The sequence below is a fragment of the Microchirus variegatus genome (genome assembly GCF_963457635.1).
Source record: "Microchirus variegatus genome assembly, chromosome: 8".
NCBI classification, from domain to species: Eukaryota; Metazoa; Chordata; class Actinopteri; order Pleuronectiformes; family Soleidae; genus Microchirus; species Microchirus variegatus.
Window position 1 is genome coordinate 2,325,414 of NC_139809.1, and position 22,276 is coordinate 2,347,689.

The 22,276-nt window shown below is 40.6% G+C and overlaps 2 protein-coding genes across 2 annotated transcripts; both read left to right on the forward strand.

Moving 5' to 3' along the window:
- Positions 1–53: 53 nt before the first annotated feature.
- fan1 (FANCD2 and FANCI associated nuclease 1) lies at positions 54–5,511 on the forward strand (the record flags this gene model as incomplete). The annotated part of the gene is made up of 13 exons (XM_083893668.1): positions 54–1,188; positions 1,270–1,410; positions 1,671–1,869; positions 1,956–2,189; positions 2,276–2,407; positions 2,508–2,616; positions 2,713–2,832; positions 2,967–3,131; positions 3,209–3,365; positions 3,459–3,562; positions 3,649–3,843; positions 5,106–5,234; positions 5,374–5,511. The coding sequence occupies 13 exons, from the start codon at positions 54–56 to the stop codon at positions 5,509–5,511; spliced, it is 2,958 nt and encodes a 985-aa protein (XP_083749794.1).
- Positions 5,512–7,504: 1,993 nt separating this feature from the next.
- LOC310930226 (disintegrin and metalloproteinase domain-containing protein 10-like) lies at positions 7,505–22,276 on the forward strand. The gene is made up of 16 exons (XM_083893143.1): positions 7,505–7,621; positions 10,490–10,640; positions 12,113–12,231; positions 12,391–12,549; positions 14,656–14,756; positions 15,230–15,379; positions 17,609–17,701; positions 17,793–17,976; positions 18,163–18,326; positions 18,425–18,608; positions 19,176–19,326; positions 19,422–19,605; positions 19,706–19,814; positions 20,524–20,744; positions 20,845–20,971; positions 22,085–22,276. The coding sequence occupies exons 1-16, from the start codon at positions 7,555–7,557 to the stop codon at positions 22,273–22,275; spliced, it is 2,355 nt and encodes a 784-aa protein (XP_083749269.1). The 5' UTR covers positions 7,505–7,554; the 3' UTR covers position 22,276.

Sequence of the window (22,276 nt, forward strand, 5' to 3'; positions counted from 1 at the left end):
ACCAGACAAGTCTCGCATGAAACACGCATAATCACAACCGTCTGCAGTGCACCATGACCGGGAGAGCCAACAAAAACAAACCGAAGAGCAAGAAGAAGGGCCGTGTTTCACCTGGGACTTCTGCCAGCGCTGCCACCACCACCACCACCACGACTCCAATCACCTTCTTCTTCAACAGCCAGCCTCCATCGAAGCTGGCCTGCCCTCTGTGTGGCCTGTTGGTACCAAAATTCAGGATCAATGAGCACATTGATTTGCAATGTCAGAACTTTGACAGAGGAGACAGCAGTGCTGCCTCAGCAAGCAGTAGTGTTGAGCCAAGCATGCACCTGTCACACAGCAAGAAATCCACAAAGTCCCCAGAGCTTGATCGAAGCAAGGAAGGGGAGGACCAAGAGGCGAAGACCAGTCCTTATTTCAAAAAGAATAACTCTCAGCAGGCTCCACGGGAGATAAACAGTAAAACTGTAGTCAGGAAAATTGACCTGGGAAGTCTCTCCTCCAAGTTATCTAAACAGAGCAGTAACGCACCTGAGAGCACACAGACTGATGGTAATCATGCACCAAAGCATCTCAACGAGGAGACAGACCCTCCAGAGACAATCAGCAGCTCTCAGAAAGAAAATGTCCTTGTTCTGAGTTTAGAGGACACAAATTATTGTGTCACAGTCGCTGACCAGACAGCAATCAGTGCTGAGACCTCAGCAGCAGCGGGAGATTCATCATGCTCAGAAAAAGGACTTAAACATAAACAGAAAGCCTCTACGCCAGATATTTGCCGAAAAGTGGGTACTCAAAAGTCGCAGTCGTCCTCCCAACCGGCAAAGAGGAAAACACCATCCACTGACAAAGCATCTGATTTAAAAAAGAAAGCAAAATTTGATAGTAACAGGAAGCCAGAGGAGGTGTTACCAAATGAAAATAAAGCAGAGACAACTGATACACTCCCTCTAAAATCAGAGGAATTTCATGGAATTAGTGCTGCTGTCATCGACAGTGAGTCACTGCCTGGGTTTGCCCAGCAAATGACTGTTGACCAGGCTGATGAGGCCTTGAATCCTCCACGGCTTCCCTACTACATCCGTAACTTCCGGGCCGTGTTGCAGGCTGTGCTGGAGAATGATGACGACAGGGCATTGTTCAATGAAGACGATATGTCGCTTGTTCACGCTTTTGAAAAGCTATCAGGTATGGCACAATTATCACTCAATTATTGTGATAAAATAACATTGAATCAGTCTTGACTGTTCACTTCTTCTCTCGCAAAAGTCCCAGGGCAGAAGCTCTACGTGCGGCTCTTTCAGAGGAAGCTGAAGTGGCTTCAAGTAGATAAACTTGATTATGATGAGATATGCAGTGATCTGGGACCTGTTGCTGAGGAGCTGGTTCAGAATGGTTTTCTACAGTCAGGTAAAAAAAAACCATTACAACTACCTCTTAATATTTTACACCTGCTTGAATTTGCTAAAACCTGGAATTTCTAAAATATTTATTAGTATACTGTTGAAGGCTGAATATTTATATTTGTCTTGCATTTATTTTTTATGACTGCTTAGATAATGGATGATTGCATTCTTGTATAGCTGGGAGTAAATACTGTGTTATGCTGCTTAAACTCTTTATCCACAAAACTGTGTACATTATTAATTTCTTTCTGTGTAATCTCAAAGAGAATGATCTTGAGGACCTGGGTGAAGCTCTGGACCTCCTGCCTGCTCCTGAACTCAAAGCTCTGGCTAAGATCTTCCACTTGGGCAGTTCTGGGACTCAGAAACAGCAGCTCTTGGATGGGCTTCTTCATCTGAGCAGGCAAAAGTCTGTCTTCTCTCTCGGCCCTACTCGAAACATCAAGGCTGTCATACTGAGGAGGTGAAATGATTAGCTATTGAGTTTGTATTTGCAGTATACTTTGTTTTGCAGAAATGTTCTCACTCAGGTTGTTTCCGATGTTAAAGGGCGAAGCAGTTTGCTGGTTCCTGCGTTCGTCTGTGTCGTGGTCCTCGCGCTGTTTTCTCTCGGATTCTTCTCCTCTTTTCTCTGACGGACACCATGGATGAGGAGGAGATGGCGGCTGGTGGGCAGAGTCAGCTTTTTACCATCCTGCTGGTCAACTCGGGTCGCCTGACTTTCCCTGACTACACAATTAAGCGTATAGCGAAGCTGTTCCAGGACAGAGAAGACCTTATCAGGTGAGTGCCTGCAAACATATTTGAGTTTCTTGTATTTAATCTAAGAAGAATATAAATATTACTCCTTACTCCAATCATCCCACCAGATATGAAGCATCAATGCGATCCCTGCAAGAGGTGAGCTCAGCTATGCAGGCCGGTCAGTGGGAGGAAGCCTTCGAGCTGTACACTGCTGCCAAAAGTGCTTGGCAGGAGCTGAAGCAAATCCATGACTTCAGGTAATGAGCAATGAATGTATCTGTTGTTTTTGTAATCTAAAACACACATGCAAAGTACCTTGTGATCAATTAACATTTACATTATCATTGTGTTTGATAGTCATGAGGCAGAGCTGCCTGTGTTCCTGCGCAGCTTCACTACAGGATGGTCTTACACTCGCCTCTTATCCAGAGGGGTGGAGATATTGCAGAGGCTACGTAAATATGAGGTTCGCTCACTTGAAACACTCTCACTAATTCAACTCTATGAGGTTTGTGTCACAAATGAAAAGAAAGTAGTAGAAAAGGTTATTTTCCTGTTGCAGGAGGCAGTAGAGGAGCTGCAGTCCTTATTGCTGCAGTCTGTTTACTGTCCTGACAGCCGAGGGCGATGGTGGGACAGACTGGCACTAAATCTTCAGCAGCACCTCAAAAAACCGGAGCGTGTGAGCACCAGTATCTTTGGTTCCGTTCCACTTACCTCCTTGTAGACATTCTCATCAGTTTTCACTTAATGTGCTCCACAATAGGTGCTGTGTTTTCATTTGTGTGACTGCTGCTCTTTTCTGATTGCACTTAGGCAATCTGTGCTATTAGAGATGGGCTTTCAGACCCTTTGGTACGAACAGGACATAAACTCTCCCTGCATCAGAGAGCTGTTAGGATGAGAGAGTCTGCCAGCCTCAAGAAGTATCGTCTACAATTCAAAGACATGCCGACTATTCATGTCCAAGATGTTACACATGTGAGTTTGCTGTGGCATAATTTATGGTATGAAAGTAAAGTATATATTATTTTTCATGCTTTTTCTTTTGTCTTCAGGTGACGATACGAGGACAGCTGTTTCCTCATGAGGGAGGCACGGGGAAATCCAGGTTTCTTTTACCAGCAAATGGGCCAGAGAGCAGTGATGCCACTGTAATATGCTCTGTGGAAGAACTGTGTTTAGCACATTATCGCCGACAGGGTTTTGACCAAGGTAAACAACTGTCCTCTTGTTAAAATGTAAAATGAGGTAGATTACTTTCTCCATGATACCATGAGAACAATATATATATACCGTCATCACCAGGGATCCATGGTGAAGGTTCAACCTTCTCTACATTATTTGGTCTTTTCCTCTGGGATATCATTTTCATGGAAGGAATTCCAGATGTCTTTCGAAATCCATACCAGGTAAAGTAAACTCCATATTCTGCTAGTTTTTGGTGAATAAACACACATCTTAGCACAGGTTCAGCTCACAGTTTTCTCTCTCACAGACCTGTCCACTGGATCTTTACACCGACTGTTTCTATGAGAATAGAAAGGAGCCGATTAATTCTCGCGTACAGTTACTCAGTGAGGCATCTGTGGAGACACTTCATAGCATGTTGGAGGATGTTTGGACCTCACAGGAGGGTAAAGTCTGTTCACTGGTCAGCTGGGAGCGTTTCTCATCCCTTCAGCACACACAGGTATTTAATGAATCCTAAAACAGGGTATCCTTGTGGTCTTACAAAGTCCTTTTTTTTAAGAGGCCTTGAAATGTCTTAAATTCTCCTAAAATCTCATAAAAGGTCTTAAATGCAATTTGGAAAGGTCTTAAAAATCTATCAAAGTTACTTTTATTTAAAACATGCATAAACTTCAGTCTCGCTTTTTGAGGATGAGATAACATAACTACAAAACGGAACTAAAGTAGGCCACCTGTGCTGCCCGGTGAGAATTGATCAAGCATAGCTCGCCAGTGTGCTGTGTGTGCGCCGCGGTGTGTTGCAGCTTAACATAGCAGCAGAGAAAACTTAGCCGCTAACAGCTAAGCCAAATTCTTGCATATGGGTAAGTGCAAGTTCAACGATTTGTGGCCCCAATTTTCCTTCATGTCTTTTGTACTTTTTTGCCAGTATGGATTTGGAAATGGGTCTTAAATTGTATTCAGTATGGTCTTTAAAAAGTCCTAAAAAGTCTTAAATTTGACTTGTTGAAACCTGCAGAGACCCTGTAAAATGTGCGGTGGCTTCAGAAAGTATTAAGAATTATTCACCTTTTGCACATTTTATATTGTTGGTGTCATTTACATACATACAATACAATACAACAATCTGCTCAAGAATGCAAGTGACCTGAAACTATGCCACAGTCACAGTGGTCCAAACTATATACAGCCAAAAAGCCCTGGAATGGTTCAGAGCAAGTTTCTGGCCAGTTCAGTCTTAAGCACAACCGAGCATATGTTGAGAGATCTGTAGATGTCAGCTTACAGACATTTCCTCTGCACTCTAATAGACCTTGAGAGGATCTGCCTGTTAGAATGAGATAAACTGCTCAAATCCATGGGTGTGTAAAGCTTGTAGAGACTCACAAAAGAAGACATGAAGCTGTAACTGCTGCCAAGGGAGCATCTAAAAAGTACTGAATCAAGGGTCTGAACAACTTTAGGAAGTGGAAAAAATGTTTTATTATTATTATTATTAATAAATAAATAAAACGCTTTGTTTATCATTTTACGAGTTTGATCGTTTTAGGATTTCTTGGTGTGCGAAGGAAAATTGAAATGACTGTATCACAAAGTATGTAAATAGTAAAGACTTCTGATACCCCTACAGTATTAGATGTGTAGTACATTGTATGTAGTTACATTGGGACAGATACTGACAATATGTGGATGTCATTTAATAATTGGGATTGGATGTTTGTCTTCATGTAGGCACTGACTTTCATACTCTGATACTTGCAGTCTCTGGTGTCTTGCCTTGGCGGAGCCTTCGTAGGAGGAGTAATAGCACGGATGTCAAAGGACTACAGACACTGTCGTGGAGGTTTGCCTGACTTGGTGGTGTGGAACACCACAAATAACACCTACAAGGTGGAATAACATCACATTCTGTCAATTACATATATCATTTATGTATGGATTCTGATGTACTCTGATGAATTTATGTCAGATTACACTGAATAGACTGCACGCAGGCTTTTCTGACATGGGTTGCGTTGTTTGTTTTTAGCTGGTGGAGGTGAAGGGGCCCACTGACCGGCTTTCTCAGAAACAGCAGATCTGGTTGGATGAGCTGCAAAAACTTGGGGCGGACGTAGAAGTGTGTCACGTGGTGGCTTCCGGAGCCAGAGGAGCTCGTCTAGAATAATCAAGAAGTGACTGATGAAATTTTGCTTCTAATTATTGTGTCATCGAAATGTAAATATCAGGAGAATGACTGAAAACAATATGTGGATGCTCCTCCGTCTGATTCTGGTTATATAAAGCATTTGTTGATCTTATAAAATAAATTCCACTCTATTTGAGCTCAGGTAACACGTTTGTTTGGTGAACGTGTTATGATAAAGGACAGATCACCAAGATCGCCTGCCAGCATCAGAAATACTTCACAGATAATCAGAGTTGATGCATGAAAAGAAATGGATCCCGCGGCCACAGAAAACAGAGGGTGTTTCCTTCTCTTATCCAACACTATATTTACACGGTTGCCAAGAAACGTCAACGACTCGGTGAGTTTGTTGTGCAAGTAATTAGGGTGTTAATGTGGTCGTAAATATTCATTTCTTCCTGCATCATTCTACCAAAAACACTTGTTGGTTAATTAAGAATAATATAGCTGGGCTGCACTTATTGATTTTCTACCATTATTGTTTAAACTAATGTTTTATCAATAAAAACAGTGGTTGTTGAACCATGGGTTTGTTTTAGCGTTTTTGTTTAATAATTGTCAGAAAATATCATGTGCCAGCACCAACAAAGAATTATATAGGACAGAAAATTAAATTACAGAGTCCTCAGTCCCAGAATATGTGTTTTACTGTTCATACAAGTTAATACCAATGTAGAAGGTTTCATCAGAGGTTCTTTTGCATTGATATAATTCATATAAGTCAAAGTACTTACAATAAATTAAAACTAAATACAATTTACAAATGTTTATTTGGGGAAGTGTTTCTTTGTTTGCATATAAGCTTCTGCATCTCAAAACAAAACCAACGCAGCTGAAAAATTAGAATTGGATCTATTTTGTGCACACACCAATTAGTAATAGTGATTTTGACGTCTGCATTTAACCCATTCTTATTACTACACACAGTAGTGCACCCACACAAGTCGGGCACAGGAGCAGTGGGCAGCATTTAACTGGGGATTGGGTGCCTTGCTCAGGGGCACCACAGCCCTTGACCCGACGCTGAAGTTAGCCTCCGATTCGCCAGCCTCCAATTCGGCACTTAAGGGGAAAGTTAAGGGGAAATAAACTTGATGCCCAGTGCGACTGTTTTCATACTGGTTGTCTGTTTTTCGTGACACTTCTTGATGTGAAAACATTTTAGACATGTTAGGTAAGACATTAACCTTGCATGACATCCACTGTTGTATTTGTGAAGCTTTTATTTAATTTATGAAAATTCAGAAGTCTAGGTACAGTGGTTTTGGATCAGGACCTGGTCCAAAGTGGTCTATATGCTGAAAAAGCGTTGAAATGTGCCTTTATTGCATTTTCACAAATAGATTAAAGGTTTCACAAATCAGAGAGTGTGTTTTTATGAATCTTCAGGGTCTGTAGATTAATCTAGTCCAGATTTGAGAAGTCTAGGTACAGTGGTTTTGGATCAGGACCTGTTCTAATGAGGTCTGAGTATAAAACAAAAATGGTGAAATCTCTCCTTTAGAATTTTCATAAATTAAATAAAAGCTTCACAAATACAACAGTGGATGTCATGCAAGGTTAATGTCTTACCTAACATGTCTAAAATGTTTTCACATCAAGAAGTGTCACAAAAAAAACAGACAACCAGTGTGAAAACATCAAGTTTATTTCCCCTTAAGTGCCGAATCGGAGGCTGGCGAATCGGATGCTAACTTCAGCGTCGTCTCAAAATCCCCCTCCGTCGCCTCATCATGGTGCCTGCTGCCCCTCAGCCGCACGTCCAAGTCCCACCATTCGGCCGCGGTCCCACGCTTGGGAATCCTTGGTTATGTTTGCAGGCCTCCCTCGATCATAGACGCACTTGGGGGAAGGGTTGCCAGGCTGGCCTACGTGTGACGTCAGGGCGCAGGAGCGAGGGGGAGAGAGAGAGAGAGGGAGAGAGAGAGGGGAGGCGATGAGAGGAAGCTGCAATAAACACACAGGGCGTCTGCGCCTATCTAAGTAGGACAATAAAGTGGAGGCGGCTTCAATGCTCTAACCATGGATTTATCAGATATGCTTCTTCTCAACCTCTTCCTCTTCGCCTACTTACTAAATTACACCCAAGGTGAGTGAGGCACGTTCAGGGAAAAGCTTTTCACACAGTGTTGAATCCGTGAAGCTGCGGCTGAGAGGAGCAGAAAGGGCTGCTAGCCCGTTAGCTAACAGGAGGGGTCAGCGGGGCCTGCTTGTTGTGAACAGAACTGCGCCCTTTTCGCTGTCTTTACTTTCAGCTAACGAACGACACACATGTCACCTAAAAGAACTCGGTTTCGCGCAGTTGACCGAAACACAGCGGCATTGCTGAGTTAGTTGTGCGTGTTGTCACGGCTCTTAATGTCGACTGCGGGTCGGGTTTTGTTGCCTTGCAATAGCGCCGACAGCCATTGTTATGAGAAGATGGAGATGCCGACCGTGTTGACGGACTGTTAGCTTTATGGTAGCTACAATTGTAGCCGCTAACCTAACCTATATTTCGGTTAAAATGTAAGGTTTAGCGCCTGACGCTAGCTTAGCTGAGCCGGGCCTGCTTTTATAGTTCACACTGTATTAAATGTCGTGTTTGCTGCCATAGTTTCACGCTATGTTTTGCCAGTGGTCAGCGCTGTGCTCTTCTCTGTGTTTTCTTTTTCGAGCGAGACATATTTTCTTTATTATATGTGTTACATTAGCACAGTATTAAACACCTAAGCACCTGTTCAAAAAATAATATAATATACAAAAATATGCTAGTGTAAGAATAGCTTTAGGTAAAGCTGTTTGTTCTGTTTCAGAAACAATAAGCACCTAAATTGTATATATCATACAACTGCTGTGTGCTGCTATCACAGAGAAATAAAATCACTGTGATATTTTTCATAAATTCACTCTCGTGACAGTAACATCATGAAATAGGTGTGTGTATATTGTTTGTGTATTATTATTATTAATTTCTTTAATGAATTTACATGATTTACTGATTTGCATGTTTTTCTTTACACAGTAAGTCATTCCAAATAGTCTCGGTGTTTACTTCTCGTAGTTACCTCAATGAAAAATTTAATGTTGCTTCATAAATATTTGATCATGCATGCATATGACTGGAGAAGTAGTTGAGGCCTAGTCTACTTGCCCGTCTTTGTCATGTGTCACACTGAATCCTGTAATTTATGACTCACTAGTCCTCCTCAGCATCATTACCAGTGACATACTATACTACAAATAAGACCCACTATATTTACAGAATATTCTTTATTTTTCAGAAATAGCTCTCAGTAGGGCTTAAATGGCTTGTAGGATTTAATGCTTGTGAACCAGTGGGTGGATGTACTTGGAATCTTATTCACTTCTTCACCCTAACCACTGCATTTGGTGGCAAAAAAGTTCTTAAAAAAGCAACAAATCTGGCGTCCTTTTGACTTATTGATAAATAGATTAGAGATAAATTCTAAAATACAGACTATGCTGTTTTGCTGTCCATTTACCTCATTTTGACCCTTCCTGTCCAGTATCTGCTTCATCATCATTTTTATGGGCACCTCAATTATCTGAACATGTACCATGCTTCAGTTGTTCACTCTGAAGCAAATATCGCTTTGACAACTGTATTCAGTTTAACTGCCACGACTGTTAACCATAACACCTAGTTTAGCAGAAGCAGAAACACTTGGTTGAATTAACGGGTTCCCGCTAGGCTTGGGCAATATCCAAAATGTAATATTGCGATATTGGGCTGCCCAAATCGGCGTCGGCAGGTGGACTAGAGGAATAACAGGACTGAGAAGATAATATGTTGTTCATCCGTATGTAACACTTGTAAATATAGCAGAAGAATGAGATCTCTTAAATTGAACTATAAAATAGGAACTTCTCACCTGACATTTTTAATTTAATTAAAATCATTTCAAATTTTAATCAACAATATGGATTAATAATAGAAACAGAAATACAATACTGATAATGTGTGTAATTTGGCTGTGCTCTTGGCCGGGAAGACGATCTTATGAAAATAAATATAATAACATATATATATATATATAACATATAATAACAACATAAATGTTTGGTTATTATACAATTGGACCTACTGTTTTTTGAAATATTTTTCAAGTACAAATCGGTTCATTAAAAGACGTGGGTGCTAAATACGTGGCCCCTTCCAGTCATCTAAATACTTGATTTTGTCTCTTTAATCACCTCAAACACAATTGGAACTATTACTGCAGCTTGCACACAAATGCTGTGTTCAGTTTTATTAACAACAGCATCAACTGAAATAAGATCAAGGGACAACCCATCTCACTCTTATGAGCTTTTTGTGCATCCCTCTCATTTTGCAGCTGATGGAGCAATTTTGTCTCCTGCCTCACTTAAGGGATTGAAAAGTTAAAAAGTCAAAGTGCATTGAAAATATATCAGAATAGACATAATTACTGTCACAATGACCTACATGAGTGCATCTCCTCAGCTTCAATCCATATAGCTATTTGCTTTCATATTCACACACTTGGTTACAAACTAAGTCCACAATGTCTCTGCATGATGCATGAAGTGCTCCAGTTCCTTGTGCATTTTCTTTCAAAATAAAAGTCTAAAAATGTGTCGCAGATATCACGATATACGATAATATCAAATATCGGCCCAAGCCAATTGCTGCTAGTGCTTGTATATGGGACAAGCACAGTGATCCAATATAACGGCATAGTTGTAGCTTTAGCTTGAGTTCACTGTGCATGGAAATGTTCTGACTGTGGCACCTAAAGCAATGACAAACCAATAGATTTGGGCATTGGCAAGTGTTAGTGTTTTGTATATTTTTTTAGAAGCTTCTGTTCTCTGTGTAATGGCCTCACTCATTTAATTTTTGTTTATGTACATTTTTACATGCAAAACCTAGAAAATGTGGTTTTCCTCACCTTTCATTGTTAACAGGATTTCATCTGTTCTTTTCAAACAGGACACTACAGAAATCCCCTGAACAAGTACATCCGTCACTATGAAGGTCTGTCCTACGACACCGAGCTTGTGCACAGCAAGCATCAGAGGGCCAAGAGGGCGCTCTCTCATGAAGACAAGTTCCTTCATTTAGAATTTCATGCTCATGGAAGGTTTGTCATTTTTACTAGAAATTAACCTCAAGGATAACTATGTTTGGATCGATGTCTTTTTTTTTTTTTGTATCATCATCTATGTAATTATTTATCCATCTGTTATTTAGCAAGTTTTCATTGTTAACAGTTTTATTGAAATGTGTTTACATTTGATTTGTACAAACCATAAACCTATTCAGAGCCATTGCTTCCATTTTCCGTTTTATTATTTCTGTATTTTCTCATCTGGAGCCAAAATAATCAATTTGTCAAGTTTTATAAAGAGTGAGATTTAAATTGCACCTTGGTAATTGCCCAAGCTTTATTATATGTCAAAGATCTGAGATATCAGTTGTGAGGGTCTTTTATTTTGTTTGTCTTATGTGACAGAGAGCTGTTTGGGGAGTGTTGGTTCGATGAAATAATGTATTTAATGACACACATTTCCATTTCAGATTATTGTTATTGTTGTTTTCCCAGCACACATAACATTTAAGATTATTAATGAGTGTATTTACTACATTTTTAGTTGGCTATATTTAAAAAGATTCCCTACCTCATTTTAACTACACAAATAGAAAATATGAACCATGTTTTTATCGGACTGGTTGTTTGAATGATTCGATACTACACTTGATACCTGAATGGGAGCCCCCTCCATGTAAAGCGGTTGATTGGAGGGATGCATAAAGTCCTTGTTGTGGTTCCACATTTTTGAAGAGGTGTTGTTTGATAGGAAGTGCCCACACTCTCCATGACAAAGTCAAGACCATCTGGCTGGGAGCTTGGCAAGTGCTGTTTATCATCCTGCCTGTAGCAGGGCCTGCTGTTCCCAGGCTATGGTGCCTAATAGGGAAGAAAAAGATAAGAGCCGTACCAACAGGCACCGGGATTGAAAATGCACCCACGAAGATGCAGCGCTCCTATTTTACGTCATTTATAGAAATGTTTGAAGCAGCTGCTATATTTTAGATTACTGGTCTTTTTGTAGCCTATATATGGGGTCACAGAGTCTGTGTTAAATGAAAGACACCAGGGCCAGAACTCGTACTCTTTTAGAGGCAGTCTCCATTTAATTTCTGATAGGAAATGCATAAAAATTATAACAAAAAAAACCCACAAACTAGGCACGTCTTCCCTGACGCATCATAGCAGGAAGGATGCATGACAATAGCATGTAAAACTTACTTGATATCATAAAACAACTCAGACACACGTGGAGCCCCCAAACAAATAATAACATGGATTTAAATATGACAAGAAACATGGATAATAACATTTACAAACATAAAATATATAAGTAAGGGGAAAAAGTAACATACTGGACATTTACCTTGGTATACCACAGCAGGAAGGGATAAAATAACATGGAAGACATAGACCTTATACAGGGGCCAGCCACAGATACTAACTAACCTTCCCAGAAAAGTGTTTCAGAGTCTGTGTAAAAATCCATATTTAATTATTTTGTGTCTTGTCTTTCATTTCAGACATTTCAATTTACGAATGAAGAGGGATACCACCTTGTTTTCCCAAGATTTAAAAGTAGATGTTTCAGGAGAAGAGGTGCCCTTTGATACTTCTCATATCTACACTGGAGAAATCTATGGTGAGGCTGCACATTTAATTAAACTCCACATGTTTGGTTGTAGTTCTTGATAATCAAAGGAAAGCCATATTGCAGCAGACTATAGTCTTCTATAAAATCGAAGTGCCTGAACCTGTGTGAATTCTTTGCCTTCTGTTCCTCTGTTATTTGGGTTCCCAGGTGAGAAAGGTACCCTGACCCATGGCTCGATTGTGGATGGTCAGTTTGAGGGCTTCGTTCAGAGCTACCATGGCATCTACTATGTGGAGCCTGCTGAGAGATACTTGGAGGGCAAAAATGTGCCCTTCCACTCAGTCATCTACCACGAAGACGACATAAGTGAGTCTCTAAAACAGTTCAGATGCACAAATGTTTTGACAGCTAATATTCTTGTAAACATTGTGTATTGTGTTTTGATGCATGCATATATAAAAGTGTGATCAGTAAGGTTCAAGGTAAGGGCTGTTGAGCTGATGGAGACGAGCTGGTATAATCATCACCGTGGGAGCAGAGACACCTGGGGCCTCGTGTATAAACCGTGCATATGCACAAAAAGACGGCGTACGCTTGCTTTCACACACACAACGGCACGTATAAAAATGTACACAAGGTTCAATGCCAAGAATTATGTTTGTCACAGAATTATTCTGTGACAAACATTACTGATAAACCATGTACCTTTGAACATGTGTGGATAAGATCAGAGAGGACACTGAAGACATAACTGATCCCCTGCGCAAACACACACAAGCTTGAAACGTGTGTGTGACACGCTTTTCTCTATTTTTCTAATTTATACAAATTTTTCAAATGTATACATCATAAATTGATGTATTCTTTTATTTTCCTTCTTATGCGGTCGCATTTGTCATTGTTCTTCAGGAAGAAGGTGTCAGAGAGGGCGATTCAGAGTCATTTGTATATTAATGTTAGGGATGCACCGATTCCGATTTTTGACAAAGTTTGACCTGCCGATACCGATTTAAGCCGATTCCGATTTCAATTTTTTAAACCACTTTTCAGCATACAGAAAGATATATATTTTTTGCATATTTTCTCTTTAATAAAACATTTTAACATCCAATATCCAACTAAAAATACAAAAACGAATCACTATAAAATAGAAGTATATATAAAAATACAAAAACAATTGTCAATGATACATTTGAACATGCTACCATGGAACATAATAACTTAGTGTGACTTTTTGAACAGATTACCACTATAAAATAGAACTAAATAATGCTGTGGAATATTCACACACATCTTAAAAGTGCAGTGTTATGGAACCATGTTGTTCACATCCAATATCCAACTAAAAATACAAAAAAAACGAATCACTACCTGTATGTGTAGTTTATTTAAGTTTAAACATATTTCACAACATAGTATCTACACACAAATAAGTAAATGACCTCTCTCTCTCGCTCTCTCCCGCCCCTAGCCAACAATGCCTCTCTCTCTGCGCACACAGGTTATAATGACAAACAAACAAATGCTGATCAAAAGTTTTGTGCAAGTGATTTAAGGTCCTGACTCTTGTCTTAAATATGACAGGCTTTGTTCAGTGATTGAAACAAATATATAAACATGAATGAACCGTTTACATGCAGATCGAGTAGCGCCACGGCTGCGCGGATGTTGTGTAATCAAATACACCGGTATGGCCATAAAAATTAAAAATTCATATCATAAGGGGAAAAAAACGGTATTCAGTGTGAACCGGTATACTGTCCAGCCCTACACTCTACTACATGTGTGTGTAGCCGCGTGCATGTGTGTTGCTGATGCTGCGCGATGCGGGTGCATTTTGGTCGGCTTATTAAAATCGGAATATTCTGACTGATCGGTCGATTCCGATCACTGGCCGATTAATCGGTGCATCCCTAATTAATGTGTGGGTGGAACAAGGGTGTGGCGTGTTACTCTTTCACCTCCGCTCAGTTTCACATTTGATGGGATGTATAAAGAGAAGGTGCGCAGGACTCGGCGTACGCACAGTTTTATAAATCTGAGAATTTCTTTACGTACGCCATCTTTCAGTATGAAAGCTGCGCACTCGTTTATACATGAGGCCCCTGGAGTGCTCATTAGATGACTAACACAGTTTTTCTCTTGGGCTACTGGCTCATTTTAACAGTCTTTACAATGCTCATACTCATAGTGAGCACCTAGCACGCCGCATTACGTTGGCACCCTGTAATTTGAAATTATCTGTGTTCATATTGTACAAGGCTGAGGGGCAAATGAAATAGAGATGCGAATAGAATTGCTAATGAGTCAGGGAAAGTAACAGCTCACACAGCAAAGCTAGGCTCAAGTGGCGTGTAAGTACATCCATTAGCTGATCATGAATAGTGCCAGAAATAGAGTGACTCAGGGGGTTAAGTCCCAAACAATGTCTCCCATAATCCAAACAGTGTTGTGTCTGCTTCCTTCGCTCAGACTACCCACACAAGTACGGCCCGGAGGGAGGATGTGCCGATAGCTCAGTGTTTGAAAAGATGAAGAAGTACCAAGCATCTGCCTTAGAAGAACCACCCAAGGTGAACTTCACTACACATAACAATTTAACCCCTTGCAGTGACTGTGTTTTTTTTTTTTTACTAAGTAAAACTCACAGTTGCCCGTAGAGAACTTTTATGCAGTCTCTGCAGTTTCAAGTTGCAGTGACTGGTGGGAATAGCCTGTCTCATCAAATTAGTAGCTTATCAGAATGTTAGAAAAACTGTCATGGATCTTTGCTAAACGCCATTCTAAAGTTTTATGCACTTTCTGTTTGAAAATATAAACTCGCAGCCTGTAGAATCACCAGTCATCAAAAATCAATCATTAAATGTTTATATATGCTCAATTTAGTATTCCTCAGTTCAGTTACAGTCCATCCATGAACATGCTGGAGCTGAAATCCACAGCCATAAAAACACTCCATCATTATTTATTAACCCACTGTTTTAAAATGCTATATATTAATATGTTTTATTTAACCTTTCATTTCCTACCCTCCATCGCACATCAGGCTCTACATACTCCTGCAGACTTGAATGACCCTGTGTTGCTGAGGAAGAGGAGGATGGCCCAAGCGGAGAGAAACACCTGCCAGCTCTTCATTCAAACTGACCACCTCTTCTACAAGTATTACAAGACTAGAGAAGCTGTCATTGCTCAGGTAATACACTGGTGGTCTCATTCACTTGACTCATGTTACTGCAGTGCTGCCGAAATTGGATTTACACAGTGAGTGCTGAGGAATTTCTGTCTAGTAGTATTACTCCAGAAGCATGTTTTTAATCATCTAGATTCGTATCGTAATATGACATTTTATTCAGTGCAGGGTTGATTCATACAACTGTGCAACAAATAGAAATCACCCTGGGGATCACATAAAGGCTCTGTGTGCAGCGATATCTGATGGTGTGTGTAGTATATCGGTGATTACAGACGGCAGCATTTATTAGTTCAAATAACTTTTTTCCTCTAAGCTGATGCCTACCTAATTACTCATACATCCATTACCTCATGTTGGCAGCAGCAGCAGCAGCAGCAGGTTTTTTGGGTGTTTTTAGCGCATCTCATAGCTGTTTTTCCAATCTTTTAAATTTTGTTTTGCCTCATTTGTGTACTATTTGCTACTAAAACAAACTAAAGCAGATGTTAGTCACTGTTAGATAGCCTTTTCCAGAAGAAAACTTAAGTTTGTGTCAGTTTCTAAACAGCTTACTCGCCCCTGCTCAAGTCCATAGAAAAAAATTGCAATTTTAGCAAGAAGGGACACTGCTGCTTGTTGTTTTCACTTTTGTTATTTTGTGACTTTGTTGCATGTAATCCTTCATTTGGATTTAATGAAGTAATGAATTAAAACATGGCCTCAGTAGACCTACAGCTCCCATGTCCTGCAAACGGGTTGACTTTCAGCAACGCTTCTGTTGTAGTGGAGAGGGCGAGATCAAGTGTCTGTATGTTTATCAGCTGCTTGTAAAAGTTAGCTTCAAGCAGCTACAGGTCTTTAAAGGTCACATAGAGTGGTCCTGTTGCACATATATGTTAGTTATGGAGGTCTACTTACATATATTAACTTGTTTTTATGGTCAAAAACCTCCTAGTTGCTGTGAACTAGCCGATAGAAATCCTCTTTTCTGACAGTGCTTTTCTGCTGCGAGATTTCAGAGTGAACTTTCACCCCCAGAACACAGAGTCTTGTGATTGGCCAGTACTATCCAGCACATCCGTTCTCAGAAGCGCAGCGCCCCCCTCTGGAACGGCGGATGCACTGCTCCTCATTATCAAAACATTGTTTTAACAGTGTTTAAAAATAGCTTCTTCACGACTCCCCGCCGCAGTCCCTTTGATGACTTTAAACCGGAGTCAGACCCAGAGTCAGAAGACACTGTTGCTCGTGAAACACCTCCACAACGGACGTTATTCTTCTTTTGCGGTTCAATGTACGTAACCGGATGTGCCCGGACTAGTGCCCGGAGCAGGACGATCGGTTGTTCAGGAGAACCGCTGCTTATGTAACTATTACGTAATTTTCAGTGATCTCGTTGAGCCCTGAGATTACAATAAAACACAACGGTCTCAGCAATGGCTGAACTGTTTGTTTCGAACCGTCATGGCTTCATAAACAAGGTAATGACGCAGATACACACCAAAAAAACAGCGATAATAGGAACTTCCGGTCTAGTTCCGCTTTAAGCTAAGCAGGAACGCTAACACAAGCTAAAGTCTTGTCACACTGAAAGCAATGACTTTTATCTATCAGTGTCAGTTCTGCTAAAACATCACAGCAGACTTTTGGACGTTAAACTTTCCCCACTGTAAAGCTCCTGCTGCTTCTGCTTGTGTGACTGGCAGCTAGCCCCGCCCCCCTGCACAGTCTGAGACGCACACAGATCTCTCCTCAGGATTGGGAACAGTGAAAATCCGTCGTGCACGATCTGATTGTGTCAGTGTCCTCGGCACTTCATGGTGATGGTATTTAAAAATGTAGCCCATGCACCCGTTTAGTACCAGGTTTCAGTAGTGTAAAATAGCCTAACGTAGGGTGCAGGTTTAGAAAAAAACTCTGCAACTTCCCAGCTATCAAACCTATGTTTCTATCTTAGCCGCCTGACTTTTATCAAAACGCAACACATAGATGATGCTAGATGATGCAAAGATGATATTTTGTTCATATATATTCATATGATGATATAGCTTTTTTTAATTTACACCCTTATTATCATGAACAATATTACCCACATTCATCCTAAGATAACCACCTGCAGGGAATAGCTTGATGTCTTTTTTACTGCACAGTATGAGAGCGGTTTCTAATCTACTCATCAAAAGCATGACGACATGTGCAGTGTGCGTATTTGTCAAAATAACAAACTTATGTTCTGTGACACAATTCCAGATCTCCAGTCACGTGAAGGCCATCGATGCCATCTATCAGGGAACAGACTTCATGGGCATTCGCAACATCAGTTTCATGGTGAAAAGGATCAGGGTAGGTCTTGTACTTGTTCACTCATTTGAAGTTATCTTTTACGTGTCATCACTGCCTTGCATTTGAACCATTTTTTTTTTGTCCATCACAGATAAACACAACCATTGATGAGCGGGACAAATCCAACCCGTTCCGCTTCTCCAACATTGGCGTGGAGAAGTTCCTGGAGCTCAACTCGGAGCAGAACCATGACGACTACTGCTTGGCTTATGTTTTCACTGACAGAGACTTCGATGATGGAGTGCTGGGCTTGGCGTGGGTTGGAGCCCCCTCAGGTACTGAAGGACTGTGTCTCATCAGCAACTGCAAACATATATTGTATAACACATGTCCATCCTCTGCACTTAGCTGAAAGTCCATCATTACCCAGTCTTGGTTAAATGTTTTTTTTTCCTCTAATGAGGAGATCCTTTTAGCTTTTTAGCTGTGGTCTTGAAGAAGGTTGTGGTTTTCCTTCTCAGGGAGCTCTGGAGGCATCTGTGAGAAAAGCAAGCTCTACTCTGATGGAAAGAAGAAGTCGCTCAACACTGGTATAATCACTGTACAGAACTATGCCTCCCACGTACCTCCCAAAGTCTCCCATATCACTTTTGCACATGAAGTAGGACACAACTTTGGATCCCCGGTGAGTTACTTAGATGTTCCACTTTTTTTTTTTCACGGAGAGATTTATGACGAGACTTTCTTTTCCTCGTTTAACCTTTCTCTCTTTCCCACTCGCAGCACGACTCTGGATCTGAGTGCACCCCGGGAGAATCCAAGAGCCAAGACAAGAAGGAGAAGGGAAATTATATCATGTATGCAAGAGCTACATCAGGAGACAAGCTCAACAACAATAAGTTCTCCATCTGCAGTGTTCGCAACATCAGCCAGGTGCTGGAGAAAAAGAGAAACAACTGCTTTGTCGGTACGTTTTACTCCCTTTCGAATGAATGAATTTCTTTATTTTGAACGTTTATACACGCAAAACTAAAGGAGACATAAGAGCAATAGACAAGTAACACAAATGAAATATGAAGCATGTGTTCAAAAAAGAGCAGGAGGATGTTTTCACTTATTAGCTCCCACCACTTTCTATCTTAGTCAACTATTATAAATAGTTGACTATAATAATACTATTATAAATAGTTGTCTCACAGCTTAAGAGCATTCAGCATGCAGGACGAGTATGTTTTTTTCTTCTGAAGGAAGTTTATTGTTCTATTCTTCAAACTAAGCTCCAGCTCTATTATTTGAACATGTCACACTAACCATTGTTTCATTGTTTGCGGAGGCTAAAGATATTTCAGGTTAACCAAGAATGAACTAGGATTACAGCTTTTGTTTGGGGTTGAATGGGTTATCTTACAGATGGTATTAGAGATGGACTTTTTTTTTTGTATCACCCAGTGCTATGTTCAGCAGTATATTTTTTATTCATTCACCAATTTTATCACAAGATTGGCTCAATGTTTATTCTCTCTTTCCCAAACAGAGTCTGGCCAGCCCATCTGTGGTAACGGCCTGGTGGAGCCAGGAGAGGAGTGCGACTGCGGTTACAGCGATCAGTGCAGGGACCAGTGTTGCTACGACGCCAACCAGCCTGACAATAAGAAGTGCAAGTTAAAGCCCAACAAAGTCTGCAGGTTAGACATGGATGTTGTGTTTGTGTTATTTTAGATTTTCCACTGACGTGATCAATTTGACTCACTTTTCTCTTCCCCCCCGTCTTCCCCACCAGTCCCAGCCAGGGTCCATGTTGTACACCAGAGTGTAGTTATAAGGGTCGTAACGACAAGTGCAGAGAGGAGTCAGAGTGTGCTCACCAGGGCATGTGTAATGGAGTCGGTGCTCAGTGTCCCACGTCTGAGCCCAAAGCGAACTTCACCGCCTGTCACGGAGAGACTCAAGTGTGCCTCAACGGGGTGAGTGTCTGAACACGTGGAAGATCTGGTTGTGGTGTCAATCTCATCTTCACACCAGTCGGTGCCCGATCTCACCTGCCTTCATGCTTCATCATGACAGGGCTGTTCGGGATCCATCTGTGAGAAATATGGTCTGGAGGCGTGCACCTGTGCCAGCCAGGAAGGCAAGGACGAGACTGAGCTGTGCCATGTGTGCTGCATGGAGAAGAGTAAGTCTATTTATCCATTTCTCAGCTTCAACATGTTTTTAACTGCTTGTAAGTTTGTTTGGTAACGCTTTCTTATACAGTCCCCTAATTACCAGGTATTTACCTGGTAAATTCATGGTAACACCAAAGTGTTACTAGGTAATTACCAATGGTAATAAGAAAGTAAATACAGTGAAACTGTTGCCAAAATACTAGGCATTTACCTGGTAACTATAAAGTTAATTATAGCGTGTTATTACTGCTGTTAATAAGAAGGTATGTACAGCTAAACTATGGCAAAACTATGGTAAATGTAAGTGTATTATTGGGTTATAAACTGGTAATAAGCAGGTACCTAATTACTAGCTATTTACCCAAGGGGTAATCTAACAAACCTAACCCTAAAAATGTGTGTAATTACATGGAAACAAGCTTGGCTTTCTTTTACAGTACAGTTTTACTTTACTTACCGAGTACATTACCGTGCATTACCCAGTATTTTGGCAACTGTTTCACTGTATTTACTTATCTTATTACCCTTGGTAATTACCTAGCAACACTTTAGTGTTTCCATGAATTTACCAGCTAAATACCAGGTAATTAGGGGACTGTAAAAGAAAGCGTTACCGTTTGTTTTTATGTCAAGAAATGTGTGTGTGTGTATGTGAAATGAAGCTTCACAAATGAAGCTGAAAGCTTTGCCTTAATCATCTTCAATCCATCTCCTCAGTGAATCCTAACACATGCAGCAGCACCGGATCAGAGCGCCTGGCTCGTTTCTTCAGTAAGAAAGTGACCACGCTGCCAGCCGGCTCGCCTTGCAACGACTTCAAGGGCTACTGCGATGTGTTCATGAAATGTCGTCTGGTGGATGCAGACGGTCCACTTGCCAGGCTTAAGAAGGCCATTTTTAACCCAGAGCTCTATGAGAACATTGCGGAGTGGATTGTGGTACGTGTTGGCTTCTTGATTTTGGTTGCATAATAAGTTAAAGTTATTATGATGTGTTTTTGTATCGAGTGTGTTTGACTCATGAATTTTCTTTCTCCAGGCTCACTGGTGGGCGGTGTTGCTGATGGGCATTGCCCTCATCATGCTCATGGCTGGTTTTATTAAGATCTGCAGTGTGCATACACCAAGCAGTAACCCCAAACTTCCCCCTCCCAAACCACTTCCAGGTGAGTCTTCATACCTTAAGAAAAAGAGACGCATTAACCTGACAAACAAAGACAAAACGCATGAATTCCCACTTCTATTATGTAATGAACTTAAACTTCAGTCATACTACTCCATTTTACATCTACAAACACACAACATACACCTGTCATCTAAATCAGCCTGGCATTTAGAGCCCCAAAGACAGGGAAGTTAAAAAAGAAAAACACTGTTGGCGCTGTTTTAATTAGAAATATGTAGGGCTACGTTTTAGTCTGGATGAGCAAAAACTGAGACCTTTAGGAAACGATGACGCAGTTACACACATTTACTGCCTGAATCAGCCACATCTCCACTTATCAGCTGTGAAAGAAATCCCTGCTCTTACTTTTCACGGTTGTTGTTTTTAACCGTTAGTCATACTTTGTAAAAACAAGTCTTCTGATATGGAGCTGATTTGAATGTTGGTTGTTTTTTTTAAAGCTGAAAACAAAGTAGTGTAGATGTAACCTTGATCATTTACAGTATATTTACAGATTTGGATTTTGTTGCTAATTTAAAATGAATATTTTTTTTTTACCTGTTTTATGATATACTTGGACACGTATATGCACACAATATTATTAATTATTATTCTGTAATCTGTATATATAATCCATATGTCTATATAATATAGCGTTATCACTGCACCTTATCTGTATATAATAATGTGTGCAATATATTTATATTTATGACGCTCACGAATCCATCCATATATCCCCAACAATTGCAAATTACTGTCTTTTTGTAAATTACTTACATTTTATTCCGTACATATCATATAATATTATTTTTGTTTCACTTCTGGTGAGATCCAAAACCACATTTCGTTACCTGATACTTGTATTTGGGTAGTGGCAATAAAGTTGAATCTTATTTCAATAATTGCTGCAGTTGAATTAGCTTAAAGTTTATATATTTAGAAATAGTGCATAAGTATTGTTTGTTTGCTCCTGCTCGATACTTTTTCACAAACTCCTCTATATGTTGTGGATGCAGTTAATAAACCTATGTTGTATTTGTTGTCTTGTTTAGAACATGTCGTCCGTCATACAGTCGTCTAAAAAGTATATCTGAAAACCCTCTCCTCCTCACAGGCACTTTGAAGCGGCGGCGAGCACAGCAGCACGCTAACTCGCAGGTGCAGCACCAGTCTCAGCAACCGCACGGCCACGGCGGGCACGGCGGCCAGCGGCAACCCCAGAGGCAGCCTCAGCGACAGGCTCAGCCCCAGAGGCACCACCGTCAGCCCAGGGAGAACTATCAGATGGGCCAGATGAGACGCTGAG

What these genes read in the sequence shown, in the direction of transcription:
- LOC310930226 (XM_083893143.1), top strand. Translation starts at nt 7,555, where the DNA reads ATGGATTTATCAGATATGCTTCTTCTCAACCTCTTCCTCTTCGCCTAC. An exon ending in AAGCCCAACAAAGTCTGCAG is followed by an intron (nt 19,327 to 19,421) that starts GTTAGACATGGA and finishes CTTCCCCACCAG; the next exon opens with TCCCAGCCAGGGTCCATGTT. An exon ending in TGTGTGCTGCATGGAGAAGA is followed by an intron (nt 19,815 to 20,523) that starts GTAAGTCTATTT and finishes CCATCTCCTCAG; the next exon opens with TGAATCCTAACACATGCAGC.